Source organism: Somniosus microcephalus, chromosome 2, assembly GCF_052327205.1.
Source record: "Somniosus microcephalus isolate GS21.2 chromosome 2, FLI_Smic_1.0, whole genome shotgun sequence".
In the NCBI taxonomy this organism is placed as follows: Eukaryota; Metazoa; Chordata; class Chondrichthyes; order Squaliformes; family Somniosidae; genus Somniosus; species Somniosus microcephalus.
Window position 1 is genome coordinate 104,448,536 of NC_140988.1, and position 17,721 is coordinate 104,466,256.

General features: G+C 45.1%; 1 protein-coding gene across 7 annotated transcripts in view; it reads left to right on the forward strand.

Moving 5' to 3' along the window:
• trim2a (tripartite motif containing 2a) overlaps positions 1-17,721 on the forward strand; it is a 285,296-nt gene that overhangs the window by 217,419 nt on the left and 50,156 nt on the right. For all 7 annotated transcript variants that reach the window (XM_086011965.1, XM_086011975.1, XM_086011985.1 and 4 more), the window contains one exon: positions 936-1,087. In XM_086011965.1, coding sequence (XP_085868091.1) covers positions 936-1,087 — 152 coding nt within the window. The remainder of the gene's footprint in view (positions 1-935; positions 1,088-17,721) is intronic.

Here is a 17,721-nt window from a genome sequence, read left to right on the forward strand (position 1 = left end):
CACTATCTTGGTTGCAGAAGTCAATCACTCAAGAGAAGGACAATTAGAGGAAGAGGTTTGTTTCAAAGCAGCATGAGTCAGGAAGTTATTCACACATTGAATAACATTCCAGTGAGAGTTGAAAAACTTGGAATCACTTAATTTATCTATTCAGAAAGACCCTTTCAGATGGCCTTACTCCTCTAATTATCAAGTTGGTCAGGTAATGTGTCTGTCCTTAAGCTCTTGCGGGCAGGACAATAGGAAGGAAATTGGAGAAAATGCTTTATTTAAGAATTCCACCCTCCCCTTTCCCAAAAATATTTACTGATAAGTGGGTCAACCTTTGGCACGTTTCCTCAGTGGCAATTATTCCTGTGTGAAACTTGACAGAGTTCAATCAGGTTATTCACCCCTGGGATAATTATCTTTTGGAAATGATTCTGCTAGTGATTCATTTACATTTTATTAGAAACTTATTGGCACTTGTGGGTGGGGGGGTGAGACCAAAAGAGAAGGAAAGTGTAGGTGGGAGACTGCTGGAAACCAGATCAAAGAAAGTGGTGGGATTTGGCCTTCGCTCCATAGTAGTTATAAAGAAATAGTGGATACTTTTTATAAAAATGTAGGTCATGGTTATTTTGATATTTGGCTTACCTTAGCCCAGTAATTATGCTACAATGTCAAACAATGAGGCCATTTTCTGTATTTTTATGGATGTTTAATATTTGCCTGGTTAATCTAGTAAGGTGACGCTGGAAATGTGTAATTTTTGTTTTGAGTCTTGAGCAGGAGTTTGAAGAGACTGTGAATATGGAAATCTTAAAATGAGGAGTAAATGGATCAAATATGTATGTTTGCAGCAAAGTCGAGTGCTTTGGAAAGTGCTACAATAATCACTAATGTGTGTCTCCCCTCCATTCCAGTGTAACACATCTGTTCCTGCCTTTCTCCAGGTGATGGAATTTTATTGCCAGTCCTGTGAGACAGCAATGTGTCATGAATGCACAGAAGGTGAACATGCCGAGCACCCAACTGTTCCCCTCAAGGATGTGGTAGAGCAGCACAAAGCTTCCCTGCAGACTCAACTGGAGGCTGTCAAACAGAGGTAATTGTACTGTGTGTGCGCAGCATGAACCCAGCTTTGCCTTTGATATTTGCTGCAATATTAGTATAGGTTATCATGGTTTATTAGACTAGAGCTAATCAGGACCAACAAACGTCTTCAACACAGGCATTGGGTTATCAGGGATAGATTTGTAATCTTTCTACTTATGATGCCTTGTAAAAGATTTTGGAATCATACAGCATAGAAGGAGGCCATTTGGCCCATCGTGCCTGTGCTGGTCCTGTGAAAGAACTATCCAATTAGTCCCACTCTCCTCTTTCCCCCCCATAGCCCTGCAATTGTTTTTCTTTTCAAGTATTTATCCAATTCCCTATTGAATCTGCTTCCATCACCCTTTCAGGCAGTGCATTCCAGATCAACATGCTGCGTGAAAAAATGTCTCCGTTCTGGTTCGTTTGCCATATGATATGTTTGATGCATCTAATGAGCTGATTTTATTCATACCTATCGATCTGCATGGGTGGAAATGCTGCAGTTTTTCATATGATGGATGTTGTCAATCCCCACAATGTATCTGTTGTGATAAATGAGGCCAAGTCACTTCCAGTTCACAAAGCTGTTTATACTGCCAAGTTCTTAGCAGAAGTAAGTTGAGTGGACTGCACTTCAAGATGAACGTCCAGTGCAAATAATGCTGCCGTGTATTTGCCGATGAAACGCTCCCACTCCCTCTTCAGGGATTAAGAAGGAAAGCAGTGGAAAAAATAAAGAGAAATTTTGAAAATGCACAGCGGGTCAGCATTGGAAAGAAAAGGTTGGTGGTCAACCACCTGAAGCATTAGTCAATCTTTCTCCAACAATGAGCTATTTTGCAGTTCCAGCAGTTTTTTCTTTGTTTCCTCCCTCTCCAGGGGTGTGTATATTGCCCACAAGGCAGGTGGAAGCTAGAATCATTCACCATGGAAGGCACGAGAGTGCCATTAATGTTACTAGTGCATTTGCCAGGATGTATATCATTGTGCACTTCTCCCTTAAGCTGGTGCATATGTGCTCTGTCTTTGTCTATACTGAAGCCATATGCTGCTTCTAAATTTTCCAAGGGGCCCAGAGTGGCACTGAATTGGTGACCCACTACCTCCATATGCTACTGACTTAATGTTGCCGCTTGTGTTCAAAACCAGAGACCCATGATTCCCATTGCTAAAACTGAGGGAATCCATTTAGGTGCCTTTTTCTTTTAAATAGGGACTCAATGGCAGCTCTCAGGAAAATCTTGTTCACTTCTGCCATCAGAACAGCAGAGATTGAATTATTTAAGGGCAGTAGATGGTGGGAGAACCATGTACTTGGCTGTTGGCTGCACGCGTACCGTTACACAATGAGTAGAAATATGAAATGAAGGAGGTTTTTTTTTGTTGAAATCTAGCCACAGTGGTTTGAACTTTTGCTTGTGTAGTAACCCTGCTTTTGTATGAATGCATCTTTCATGGACAGAACTTGCTGCATTCTGAGTTAATTCAGTACTGTTGGGTTGTTTCTATGTTTACCACTGGCTGTAGATTTTTGAAGAAGTGAAAAGTTTGTGCACAAAACATAGCCCTTCAGCAATTATTCAGTCAACTTTGCTAATTCATACTCATTTGTCCTTTTCTGATATGAGAAGATAGAATTACATAGAAACAGGCCATTCGGCCCAACTGGTCTGTGCTGGTGTTTATGCTCCACACAACATGACCCTACTTCGTCTAACCCTATGAGCATATCCTTCTATTCCTTTCTCCCTCCTATACTTGTCTAGCTTCCCCTTAAATGCATCAATGCTGTTCGCCTCAACTGCTCCATGTGGAGCAAGTACAACTCTCTGGATAAAAGTTTCTCCTGAATTCTTTATTGGGTTTATTTGTGACTCTCTTATATTTATTGCCCCTAGTTTTGGACTCCCCCCCCCCCCCCCCCCCCCCCACAAGTGGAAACATCTTCTCTACATCTACCCTAGCAAAACCCCTTCATTTTAAAGACCTCTATTAGGTCACCCCTCAGCTGCCTTTTCTAGAGAAAAGAGCCCCAGCCTATTGTTCCCTCCTAATTTTGATTGGCTCTGTGTGGCCCCTTTTAAGGGACTGCATGGGCCATTCAAAATACCGTGCATGCATGGTTTTTAAATTGTGAAAAGCCGGTTGTGTGGGTTCTCTGGAGTGCTGTGCAGTTTACAGGGAACATTGGGTATAACCTCTTGGTTCTGGTATCATCCTGGTAAATCTTTTATACCTTCTCCAGTGCCTCTGTATCCTTTTTGTAATATGATGACCAGAACTGTACAGAGTATTCTTTGTATGGTCCAACCAAGTTTCTATACAAGTTTAACATAACTTCCCTGCTTTTCAGTTCTTTTCCTCTAGAAATGAACCTCGGTGTTGTTTGTATTTTTTGTGACCTTATTAACTGGTGTTGCTACTTTTAATGATTTCTGAATGTGTACCCCCAGATCCCTTTGCCCCTCAACCTCATTTAGATTCTTATTTTCCAAGGAGTATGTGGCCTCCTTATTCCTCCTACCAAAATGCACAACCTCACACTTGCCTAAATTAAAATTCATTTGCCATTTACATGCCTTATTAACGTCTGTATTTTGTAGTAGTCTTCCTCAGTATTAACCATACCCCCTCAATTTGGTGTCCTCTGCAAAGTTTTAAATTGTATTTCTGATTTCCCGAGTCCCAATTGTTTATATAAATGGTGAAAAGCAATGGTCCCTCTGGAACACCACTTCCCATCTTCTGCCAGTCAGATCGTGAAAGCAAGGATTTAGAAAGTGGTGTCTCTTGTACATTTGAATAAACATTTACTGTTGAAACATTTTTCTCAGCACTGTGGTCATGACCTGCCATCTGTTCAGTGCCAGAAGTTATCCGCTTTCTCCATGACAGCCACAGCAAGTGATACTACCAGGATGTTTGACGCTTGCATTACATGTGTAATGCTTCATATAAATCATCTTAAAATGGTTGACGTAACAGCTTATGTGGTCATTATCACATTGCTGTTTGTGGGAGCGTGCTGTGCACAAATACTTCATTGGCTGTAAAGCGCTTTGGGATGTCCTGAGGTCGTGAAAGGCACTATAGAAATGCAAGTCCTTCCGTCCAACACAGTCACTGTCTAATTAGCACACTGTAAATCTGCAATCATTTTAATGTAAAATGTAATTCCAAGCCACAAGGAGCAGCTGAGATGCATTCTTTTGTAAGTAACTCTTAGCATCATGTCTTTTTTTGACCCTTAAAGCTGTAGTGATTATAGGGGGAAATTTTCACTTTGCTAATTTACAGTGACATTGAATACATTTTGTACATGAAAATAAAAGAACTGGAAATCTATTCTATATTGCTGAGTGGGTTGCAACATTGCAATTCAAAATAAATGGAAACCCCATCCAAAAGTGTTCACATTTCCCTGAGCACCCGTTGGGCCTATTGGTGCTGCTGTGACAAGGCCATACAATGTCAGAAAGACTTGTCACGTAACATTTTTGAAAAGTAACATCAACTGTAAATTGGGAATTGAGCTTTCCTTGCCTTTCCAATGAGCTAGCTTTAAACACAATCGCCAGTAAATTCAGAGGAAATCCCAGAGAAACAGGATTTTCAATCCAATTTTCAATCTGAACAATACTGCTCACCTAATTTCCCCCACTTTTCCTTTCCATTTTACTCTTCCCACCCAGCTTGTGATTTGCATTTTTTCCTTTTTAAGCTGAGGGATCTCTGAAGGCTAATTAGTTAGTTACTTTTTCAGCCATCAAGTACAAAGATCATCTTGTACTACATCCCAGCCTCAGAAAAGCACCATTGTTATTGCCACTCCCATACCAGCCATTCTTTGCCTTTCTGAGACTAGTAGATCAGTTTGTGCTATACATTTTTTTACCTTGAAAAATGATGTAAGACACTTGCCCAATAGAGGCGACTTTGGGGTGAAATTAAGTATCTCGCCATTTGGGACGCTGACTTTTGAAATGTTGAAAATTTCGTGCCAGGCGCTAAGGATTCTGAACTTCTACTAAATGGGTGTTAGCGCCCCAGGAAGGAAATGGGGCACTAAATCAAGTGCTAATGACCTCAGTGGGGCACTACAGGGGCGACACCAGCACAGCGCTAATGAATTTCAGGAGCAATGCATTCAGCAATGATCCTTCACACTGGTTCCTTCCAGCTCTTAAAGGGGAAGTCGCATCATTGTGCAGATGCTCATTTTCAGCATTGCTGGCTTTGAGGTGACCTGCGAGCAACTGAATCCCCTGCTGGCTATGGCTGTTCCCGCTCCCAGGCAGCGAGCTCGTCGGTTCAGACGTGGTCGGAGTGGAGCGAAGGAGGGCAATGCTGTTCCCAGCCACTGGAAGGAGGCCATCGCCTCAGGTGTTCAGGGCAATGTGGAGGGAGGTGGCCCAGGAGTGTGGTGGAACGCAGCCTGACAGTGCCGCAAGAAATTCAACAACCTCAGTCGGGTGGTCAAGGTGAGTATATGCTTCAACAGCTCCTACATACCAGCATCTGAACCTCAGTCTGTGCACCCTGCGTAAAGAACCACACCGCCACCACTCCCCCACCAAACATCTTCACCTACTCAAACTCACATGTACACCTCACGCCTTGCCTACAATCACAGCTATTCAATGACAGCAAGCATATCTCCCAAACACATAGCTGGACTCTGACTCAAACACATTTGTTTCTTTTGCAGGCCAAGATGGCCCACAATAGGAGGGAGCAGCAGAGAACAGGGCGGGGGTGATGCTCAGCTCCAGCGGGTCTCAGACCTTGAGCGAGTGCTGCGACTCATTGGGCAGCAGGTGGTGGAGCCATGGCCGTCAACGACGTCGACCTCGTTGGGGTCAGAAACGGTATCTTCAGCCCCTCTCCTTCTCATCCCACTTCCCCCTCACACCACAAACCTTTCTCACTTTCCACCTCCTGAGAATGTCCGCATTCCTTGCTCCATTCCTGCCCTCACCTTAACGTGAGTGTTGTGCCTTTATGCTTTCAGATAATCAGCAACCAGATGACCAGCCTGTCCCTGAGCCTTTCACAGTGAGGAAGGAGAAGAGGAGGAGGAGCAACGCACCGCATCACTGCATCTCTCACCCGCAGGCACCACCTCAGATATTGGCACTATGTGGTCTTTAGTGGCAATTGTAGTAGAGGGGTCTGCACTGGGTGATGCACCGGGGACAAGCATGCTGCAGCAAGGCCAGGGGGAAAGGGTAGCTCGGGAGCCAGTTCCCCGGAGGGTGAGTTTGCGCGCGAGTTCTGCTGCACAGGACTCGGATGAGGACCTCGATGGGGAGGCGTTCACAGGAAGGGTGATGACGAGATGCTAGGCACAACAGCAAGGGTGCCTGAGAGCCCCTCAGCAATGATGAGGAGCATGGAGGAGTCCACCTTCAACATTGCACAGAGCTCTGCGCACACCATGGAGCTCATCATTTCCACTGTGCAGCGGATAGTGGACTCCCAAAGAGACAGTGTGGATCCAGACCTCATGGGCGATGTAGCAGCTTCCATTGCAGCACAGGCAGAAGCGACGCAACTCCTTGGTGCTGTAATGCAGTCAATGGTTGCTACCATAGAGTCTCAGACTGCTCTCATGCAGTCTCAGCTTGATGCCAAGAAAGATCTGACTGCTGCCATCGTCACTGGGTCCACCACAGTCCACCGGGGATCTCACAGTGTCGCAGAAGGCCACCATTCTATGCTCCAGCAAATTGCTAGGGATGCTGAGGTGCTGCCCCGGGGGAGTGGCAATGGGTCAGTGGAGCAGGAACCTGCTGTCCCCTCTCGGGATGACAGCATTCCTGATCCCACCACTGCCACTCCGCCTTTGTACTTGTCACTGCCTGTCATCCAGCCAGCCCAGACTGCTGCCGCCCAGCCTGAGGTGCTGCGGTGTACGGCGGGCCTTCCAGGCCCAGAACTGGTAGAGGGCGTCCTGCAAGGCCATCTGTAGTCTCTGGCACCGACACTCAGCAGCCTTCCACCAGCCCTGCTGCAGCCACTGGGGAGATGCTACGTAGGAGCACTAGATTAGGAAAGGGGACTGCAAAGAGGGGAGGCAAGGGTTTGCACAAGGGTGATTAGTCAATATTGTTGTTGTATATATGTGGTTAATGGTTTTTGATGAATTTATTACTGGAATGTTGCAGAGTTCACATTTCAGTTTTGGGGTGTGGTTTGGAATCACAAAGTGATGGAATGATGGCGACGTGCTCAGCAACCGGAAAGAGGACTCAAAGTCACTGGAAACAAAGTCTGATGAGGCGGTTACGGACTGACCTTGCAGAACGCCGATTGAGTGGCTGCCTCCTCCGTCACTGCTGTTCGTCCTTCTGTTCTTCCTGCTCTTCTTCTTCCTCCGTCCTCCTCCTCCTTGTTTTTCTCCTCCTGAGGTGGTGGAGTTATGCCTGGTGGCAATGGCTGCGCCCTCATAATGACCAAGTTGTGCAGCATACAGCAGACCACAACAAAAAGTGACACCCGTTCAGCTGAGTACTGGAGGGCTCCTCCCGAGCGGTCAAGGCAGTGGAACTGTTGATTGAGCACTCCAATGGTCTGCTCAATGATGTTCCTGGTGGCAGCATGGCTCTCATTATATGAGTGCTGGGCAGGAGTGTTGGGGTTGCGGAGGGGAGTCATGAGCCAAGTGGAGGGCGGATAGCCCTGGTCTCCAGCAGCCAGCCACAAGCTTGATGTGATGGCTGGAATAGATCTGGCGCAGGATGAAGGCATCGTGGCTGCTGCCAGGATAGCGGGCATTGACTGTCCGGATTGACTGTGTGTGGTCGCACACCAACTGCACATTAAGTGAGTGGTAGCCTTTACATAGAAACATAGAAGATAGGAGTAGGCCATTCAGCCCCTCGAGCCTGCTCCGCCATTTAATAAGATCATGGTTGATCATCCAAATTCCGTACCCTGTCCTTGCTTTCTCCCCATATCCCTTGATCCCTTTAGCCTTAAGAAATATATCTAACTCCTTCTTGAATATATTTAATGAATTGACGTTAACTGCCTTCTGTGGTAGAGAATTCCACAGGTTCACCACTCTCTGGGTGAAGAAATTCCTCCTCATCTCTGTCCTAAATGGCTTGCCCCTTATCCTTAGACTGTGACCCCTGGTTCAGGACTCCCCCACCATTGGGAACATCCTTCCTGCATCTAGTCTGTCTAGTCCTGTTAGAATTTTATAAGTTTCAATGCGATCCCCTCATTCTTCTAAACTCCAGTGAATATAAGCCCAGTCGACCCAATCTCTCCTCAAACGTCATTCCTGCCATCCCAGATATCAGTCTGGTGAATCTTCGCTGCACTCCCTCCATGGCAAGAACATCCATCCTCAGATAAGGCGACCAAAACTGCACACAATACTCAAGGTATGGTCTCACCAAGGCCCTGTACAACTGCAGCAAGACATCCTTGCTCGTGTACTCGAATCCTCTCGCTATGAAGGCCAACATATCATTTGCCGCCTTAACCACCTGCTGCACCTGCATGCTTATCTTCAGCGACTGGTGCACAAGGACACACGGGTCTCGTTGCACTTCCCCTTCTCCCAATCTATTGCCGTTCAGATTATTGCCTTCCTGTTTTTGCCAACAAGGTGGATAACCTCGCATTTATCCACATTATACTGCATCTGCCATGCATCTGCCCAATCACCCAACCTGTCCAAATCATACTGGAGTTTCTCTGCATCCTCCTCACAGCACACACGCCCACCCAGCTTTGTGTCGTCTGCAAACTTGGAGATATTACATCTAGTTCCCTCGTCTAGATCACTAATATATATTGTGAATAGCTGGGGTCCTAGCACCGATCCCTGTGGTACCCCACTAGTCACTGCCTGCCAAGACCCATTTATTCCAACTCTTTGCTTCCTGTCTGCCAACCAGTTCTCTATCCAAGTCAGTACCTTGCCCCCAATCCCATGTGCTTTAACTTTGCACGCTAATCTCTTATGCAGGACCTTATCGAAAGCCTTCTGAAAGTCCAAATACACCACATCCACTGGTTCTCCCTTATCTATTCTACCAGTTACATCCTCAAAAAATTCCAGTAGATTAGCCAAGCACGATTTACCTTTTGTAAATCCATGTTGACTTTGTCCGATCCTGTCGCTGTTTTCCAAGTGCTCTGCTATTACATCTTTTATAATGGACTCTAGCATTTTCCCCACTACCGATGTCAGGCTTACCGGTCTATAATTCCCCATTTTCTCTTTACCACCTTGCGGTTACGGAATACCTCAGGATTGTTGAGGTGCCCGCAAAGCGACGTGGGTGGCACCCTGCACCATGGGGAAGCCCACTATCCTGGCAAGGCCACATGCACGCTCGCGCTGCTTCTCTTTTGTCATGGGGAAGGAACTGTAATCCCTTCTCCTGCTGTACAGAGATCTGTGACCTGGCGGATGGGGCAATGGATGGCAAACTGGGAGATGTCGCCTGCCGCACACTGGAATGGTCCGGTGGCGTAGAAATTGAGGGCGACGGTGACCTTGACTGCCACTGAGAGCCGTGGTGGTCCTGATCTCGGGCTCGAGGTCTGGTTGCAGGAGGTGGCAGAGCTCTGACCACGTCCTTGCTGAAGCGGAGCGTTCTAACACTGGTCCTCAGTAAAATTCATGTAGGAGAACTGCTGCCAGAATACCCTGGGTTGGTAAGGCCTCCTGTTGAGAGTCCTGTTGGCCCTCCTACCTCTGGCCACATTTTGCACTCTTTCTCTGTGCCTCAGTTGCCTCCGATGTTGACGCTGGAGGGCGAGGTCTAGTGCCATTATAGCCCCCCCTGAAAGGATGCAAATATTGCACTTTCAAATCTCCCTTCAATGAAACTCAATCTTTATTTGCCAGAACACTTGTTAAAATGCAAAATGCTCAAATCGGTCAAAAGGCCTCTTTGCCTAAGTGAAACTAACAGCGCAGCATTGTTGGCTGATGAAAACTAAACCAGATGTGGACGCCTTTAAACAGCGCTCCTCCAGGGGACATCAACTGAAAGCCGCCTCCTCTGCCTGTCATCATTAATGGCTAGCGCAGAAGCAGGGGGCGAGAGGGAATTTTTCATCGCTGCGCACGGCAATAATGTCACGATCTCTGGGCGCAGGAGATTGGGGTGCAACGTCTTGTCACCGCCGCAAAACTCCCGCTGAATTTAACGGGAGGCGTTGATCTTGCCGTGCCTGGTCGCAAACCCAGGTGCCCCCGGAGGCGCTAACAGGAGGTGCATAGGAGCCCAATTTCTAGGTCTTTATTTCCATCAGTCTACACTGGATTTTAACTCAATTCTCTGATGAATGGATTGCATTTTAACTTCCTGCACCATAACATTTATTTGCATTTAGTGATTGTGTTGAAATTGGTGAAGATCAATTATTCTGACAGCAGTGGATTATATTGTTCTACTTTGTATTTTTATTCCAGTTCATCGTGTATACAGATTTAAGTGACACACTTGAAGCAAAACGTACTGTAATCTAAATACTGCAGCCCTGTCAATTTGATAGGTCTCACTCAGCAGAAAGTAATAATAATCCTGTTGATAATTGATTTTGGCTTTTGAACTTGAGTGGAAAACAGGTTTTATAAGAAGTAAGTGCCCTTTTTAGGACAAGCATTATTCAGTCACTGCCACTGTATTGCAATTTTACTCTTAAGTGCCAAAATGTCTACTCTCATCTCTCTACCTGACACTAATTCCCAATGATCTGCAATGGAATTCACTAGTCTTAGCCTTATTTAAAATCAGAGGTTCCTATGCTGACTTCAGGAAACTTCCAATCAAACACATTTTCAGAAAGCTTTAGTTCTACATATAAATTAAAACTTACAAGAATTATGGGACTAGATAAGAAACTGGATTGAAACAAATAAGAGACTGCATTTTTATAATGTCAAACAGGGTTGAAACATCAAGTAGAGTTTCATAAGGTTTAGTAGATGGACCCCTATTGTGTGTGTAATCTACACAAATAACTTGGATACTAAAACCAACTGTAAACTGGTCAAATGTGCTGCTGAGACAAAAATAGGGAGAGCAGTCGACTCAAAGAATACACCAAAGACTTGTAAAGGGATTGAGATTAGCTGTGCAATTGGGCTCACATGGAAAATTAAAAGACTAATATAAACTACTGCTCACATGTTTTTGATGTATTCAACAAATTTAATTAAGTTTGAGGAAGACTAGATAAATTACATAGCTTTCATTATCGGATAAATTACATTACATTCAATATCTAGCCAATGTTGTGAAGGAATTTAACACGTTGAATGCTGGGGAGCAATTTATTCATATTTAATTAAAAACCACATGTGCATGCACACTGCTGAGGCTTTACAATACATTGGTATGACCACTGTAAATACCATGGGGGGGGGGGGGGGGGGGGCTAAAAATTAAAAATTGTGTAATGCAACCCCAACCCGCCACGTATGCGTCTCGGTGGCAAGCTGCATGGCGTCTCTGTAACCCACTCTTGAGGCATTATTATTAAATCCAGCTCCCACAGTGCATTTGGGAGCCTGATATGAATTTAATGCTGGCTGGATGGGTTTCCCAGGGCTTTGGAAACCCAGCAGCTAAATGGAGATGGGAGTAGCCAGATCAAGCAGGTAAATGCTTTTTATAGCACTGCTTGTGAGCCAGGAGGAGCTCCATTACGATCCTCCAGCAAATCCACTGCCGTGCTCGGCCTCTCCCCACCCCCAAAAATCCATGACCCTGAGCCTTCTGCCCTACGATCTCTCCCTCCCGATGACCAGTCTCTTTCTCTTCCCCCCCCCCCCCCTCCATCTTGAATCTTGATTACTGGTCTGCTGCCACCCCCACCAACCCCCCCCCCCCCCCAACCTTTCTGCCCTGCGATCTCTCCTGGTTCCCCCCCCCCCCCCCCCCCATCTTCCAAGTGTCGGTCCGACCACCCCCAATCATTCCCGGTTGCCAGGGACCATCTCCAATCGCCCCCGGCTGCGACCTTCTGCCGCTGGCTTTGCTGCCCAACATTCGGCTGGCCTGTCCATCTGGGATTTCCACAAAAAAAAGTATTTTTTGGGGTGGGTGAGGTGTTTCCCCAATGCTACATTTATTTTCTGAGTGTGTTCCTGGATTAGATTTTTGAATAGCATACCATTTCTAGCCAGAAGGAGCTTGATTGTATTTCCTAGTCTCTTCCATTCTGGCTATGTAAAGGATACAAGGAGGGCATGAGATTGACATTGATTGACCACCCCTCCAATGTCCCTCACTGAGGAAATAATTTGTTTCTGCTCAATACTACTTCAGTCAGCAACTCACTAGATTGTAAACTGTGGGAGTTTATCCAATTAGATGCTGCGTAATGTGTCTGTCCAAGCCAGTTTGTCAGGTATCTGTTCCAATATTGCTGCAGAGAAACCAAATGGGTGTTCATCATTAAAGATGTACTAAGGCTTCCAATATCTGAGCTTTCTATAGATGTTGATATGTATCCATTCTGTTGTTCTGTAGAAGTAATTTCCTGGCATTTGCTATTCTGTTGTTAGTTGAAGAAAACCGATTGTAAAATAAAGGTTTTGTCATTCCAAGCACTATCTCCACCCATGGAAGGAAAGAAAGAACTATATAGTGCCTTTCACGGCCTTGTGATGTCCCAAAGCGCTTCACAGCCATTGAAGTACGGTCACTGTTATAATGTAGCGAAAGGTGGCAGCTAATTGTGCACAGCAAGGTCCCACAGATAGCAATGAGATAACTAACCAGACAATCTGTTTTTGGTGTTAGTTGAGGTATAAATGTTGACCAGGACATTGGGAGAACGCCCCTGCTCTTTGAATAACGCTGTGATCTTTTACACTCGGAAGACAATGGCCTACTCCTGCTCCTATCTTCTATGTTTCTATGTAAGACAGGGCCTCAATTTAATATCTCATCTGAAAAACAGCATCTCTGATGATGCAGGACTCTCCTCAATACTGCACTAGTGTCAGCCAGTGGCTCAGTTGGTAGCACCGTCGCCTCTGAGTCAGAAGGTTTTGGGTTCAAGTTCCACTCCAGAGACTTGAGCACAAAAAACTAGGCTGACACTCCAGTGCAGTACTGAGGGAGTGCTGCACTGTTGGAGGTGCCGTCTTTTGGATGAGACATTAAACCGAGGCCCCGTCTGCTCTCTCAGGTGGGCATAAAAGATCCCATGGCACTATTTTGAAGAACAGCAGGGGAGTTATCCCTGGTGTCCTGGCCAATATTTATCCCTCAATCAACATCACTTAAAAACAGATTATCTGGTCATTATCACATTGCTGTTTGTGGGAGCTTGCTGTGCGTAAATTGGCTGCTGTGTTTTCTACATTACAACAGTGACTACACTTCAAAAAGTACTTCATTGGCTTTAAAATGCTTTGGAACGTCCGGTGGTCATGAAATGCACTATAATAAATGCAAGTCTTTCTCTTTTTCTTCTCTCTCTCCTCTCTCTCTCTCTCTCCTTTTTCTCTCTCTCTCCTTTTTCTCTCTCTCTCTCTCTCCCTCTCTCTCTCTCTCTCTCTCTCTCTCTCTCTCTCTCTCTCTCTCTCTCTCTCTCTCTCTCTCTCTCTCAAAGCATCAGCCAATTTGCTCAAGTCTTGCAGTCAAAGTTGAATCTACAACCTTCAGACTCGGGTGAAAGTGTTCCCCCTGAGCCAAGGTTGACACAGGATGTTATAAATTTCAAGTCTGCCTTAGCTATTCAGTCAGGTTCAGTGGTACTGGTTACTCCCTTAAGCAATCCCTGCATCTTGCGTTCAGGAGTGTGCCCAAACTGCCCGATATCTAATTATACAATAACACAATTGGGGGATAACCATAGTATTCCCCTTGTGATCTGAATTGGATATTGGTCCGGATTTTGCGGTCAGTGAGGAACGAACGGCGCCAGTCATTCATTACATTTACACTTGCCCTAGAATTTCAATGGGCTATTGTATTGGAACTTGCTGTAATTAGAAAGCTATTTTGTGCTGTAATTTGAAAGCCTCTAGGGGATTGGGACCTATGGTTAAGGATTGCTTGCCCTTTTCACAATCAGATGGAAGAATCATTAATGAGCAGTGCAGAGTTTGAAACAAAAAGTGTCAATATATTTAATTCAATGTCAAATCATGTACAGAAAGCAAAATAGAGAGGGAAAGAAAAATGGGATTGAGAGAGAGAGATGAGAAACAAATTTTTTTTTTAATTATATATTTTTTTAAATGTCCAACACAAATTAAAAGCTGAAGGAATGAGACTCCACACTTGTAAAAAGTTAATTTTCAGTGCCAGAGAGGTGGTTTGGCAGTAATTAAGACTTATCATGTTGTTAAAAATTTACTTACACTGTAATGGACAAGCCCTAACTTTTTCTGGCGAGTTTAGTGTGTATCTATCATGCAAGTACAGCAACTTCACGCCGTTCCATGAATTTTAATGGCGAGTCTCTTGGTGAGATGCTGTTATAAGTCCAGCTTGTGGAGGAGTAGGGCAACGTCCTGATATCCACGCATGTGCAGTCGCTGGAAGTTGCTGTCTGATGTACACTTTAACAATGGTGAGCACTGTTAGCTATTTCTACTGGGTCAATGTCTATCACACGTGCCACTCAGATATGCTTCTCCAATCTCTTAGTGGGTGGACTGAAAACACTGAAGTCCAGATATGAATCATTGAGCTGATTATTTTACGCAATTAAAGTGAACAATAGAATCATTACAGCACGGAAGAAGGCCATTTGGCCTGTCGAGCCCGTGCCAGCTCCCTGCAAGAGCACTTCAGCTAGTCCCACTCCCCCCGCCCTTTCCCCGTAGCTCTGAAAAAAAAATTCCTTCAGAAACTTATCCAACTCCCTTTTGAAAGCTGTGATTGAATCTACCTCCACCACCCTCTTGGGCAGTGCATTCCAGATCATAACCGCTCTCTGCATAAAAAAGTTTTTTCTTACATCGCCTTTGGTTCTTTTGCCAATCACCTTAAATCTGTGTCCTCTGGTTCTTGACCCTTCTGCCAATGGGAACAGTTTCCCTCTATCTATTCTGTCCAGACCCCTCATGATTTTGAACACCTCTATCAAATCTCCTCTCAATCTTCTCTGCTCCAAGGAGAACAATGCCAGCTTCTCCAGTCTATCAAAGTAACTGAAGTGTCTCATTCCTGGAATCATTCGCTAATCTTTTCTGCACCCTCTCTAAGGCCTTCACATCCTTCCTAAAGTGTGGTGCCCAGAATTGGACACAGTACTCTAGCTGGGGCTGAACCATTGATTTATAAAGGTTCATCATCATTTCCACACTTTTGTACTCTATTTATGAAGCCCAGGATCCCATAAGCCTTTTTAACTGCTTTCTCAACCTACCCTGCCACCTTCAATGATTTGTACACACATACCTCCATGTCTCTCTGTTCTTACATCCCTTCAGGATTGTACCATTTAGTTTATATGACCTCTCCTCATTCTTTCTACCAAACTGTATCACTTCAAACTTTTCTGTGTTAAATTTCATCTGCCACGTGTCCGCCCATTTCACTAGCCTGTCTATGTCTTCCTGAAGTCTATCACTCTCCTCCCCACTGTTCGCTATACTTCAAAGTTTTGTCATATGCAGATTTTGAAATTGTGCCCTGTACACCCAAGTCTATATATCTCAAGAAAAGCAGTGGTCCTAGAACCGACCCCTGGGGAACACCACTGTATACCTTCCTCCAGTCTGAAAAACAACCGTTTACCGCTACACTCTTGTTTCCTGTCACTTAGCCAATTCCATATCCATGCTGCCACTGTCCCTTTTATTCCACTGGCTTCAACCTTGCTGGCAAGCCTATTATTGGACAGGATCGGACAATGTCAACATGGATTTACAAAAGGTAAATCGTGCTTGACTAATCTACTGGAATTTTTTGAAGATGTAACTGGTAAAATAGATAAGGGAGAACCAGTGGATGTGGTGTATTTGGAATTTCAGAAGGCTTTCGATAAGGTCCCGCATAAGAGATTAGCGTGTAAAGTTAAGGCACATGGGATTGGGGGCAAGGTATTGACTTGGATAGAGAACTGGTTGGCAGACAGAAAGCAAAGAGTTGGAATAAATGGGTCTGTTTCCGAGTGGCAGGCAGTGACTAGTGGGGTACCGCAGGGATCGGTCTTTGGACCCCAGCTATTCACAATATATATTAATGATCTAGACAAGGGAACTAGATGTAATATCTTAAAATTTGCAGACGACACAAAGTTGGGTGGGTGTGTGTGCTGTGAGGAGGATGCCGAGAAACTCCAGGATGATTTGGACAGGCTGGGTGATTGGGCAGAAGCATGGCAGATGCAATATAACGTGGATAAATGTGAGGTTATCCACTTTGGTGTCAAAAACAGGAAGGCAGATTATTATCTGAATGGCAATAGATTGGGAGAAGGGGAAGTGCAACGAGACCTGGGTGTCCTTGTGCACCAGTCGCTGAAGGTAAGCATGCAGGTGCAGCAGGCGGTTAAGAAGGCAAATGGTATGTTGACCTTCGTAGCGAGAGAGTTTGAGTACAGGAACAAGGATGTCTTGTGCAGTTGTACAGGGCCTTGGTGAGACCGCACCTTGAGTATTGTGTGCAGTTTTGGTCGCCGTATCTGAGGAAGGATGTTCTTTCCATGGAAGGAGTTCAGCGAAGATTCACCAGGCTGATACCTGGGATGGCAGGAATGACGTATGAGGAGAGATTGGGTCGATTGGGCTTGTACTCGCTGGAGTTTAGAAGAATGAGAGGGGATCTCATTGAAACCTATAAAATTCTGACAGGACTGGACAGACTAGATGCAGGAAGGATGTTCCCGATGGTCGGGGAGTCCAGAACCAGGGGTCACAGTCTAAGGATAAGGGGTAGGCCATTTAGAACAGAGATGAGGAGGAATTTCTTCACCGAGAGTGGTGAACCTGTGGAATTCTCTACCACAGTTGAGGTCAATTCATTAAATATATTCTAGAAGGAGTTGGATATATTTCTTAAGGCTAAAGGGATCATTGCTAAAGGGATCAAGGGGCATGGGGAGAAAGCAGGGACTGGGTACTGAATTTGGACGATCAGCCATGATCGCATTGAATGGCGGAGCAGGCTCAAGGGGCCGAATGGCCTACTCCTGCTCCTATCTTCTATGTTTCTATATTATGTGGCACTTTGTCAAACGCCTTTTGGAAATCCATGTACACCACGTCAACCACATTACCCTCATCAACCCTCTCTGTTACATCATCAAAGAACTCAATCAAGTTAGTTAAACACGATTTGCCTTTAACAAATCCGTGCTGGCTTTCCTTAATTAATCTACACTTGTCCAAGTGACTGTTAATATTATAATTCAAAACTTACTCACTTCATTTAACTTCAAATCCCTTTTTGTGAATAAGAAAAATAATAAACCCACACTATACTATCCCATTTTAGTGCTTACCTTAACTTTTTTTTTTTTCCTGGTCTGCCTACTGATTCTAACCGGCTCGGAGTTTAAGGTAAGTGAGTTTTCCCTCACTAGGCTGAGCTCCTTTCCCAGACCCCTTACTCTGGACTACAAGAAGTGGGTGGGCTGAGATGAATAGGTCATCTCAATAATAACAGGTGAGAGTGTAGGAAGCTGGGGAGGTGGTGATGA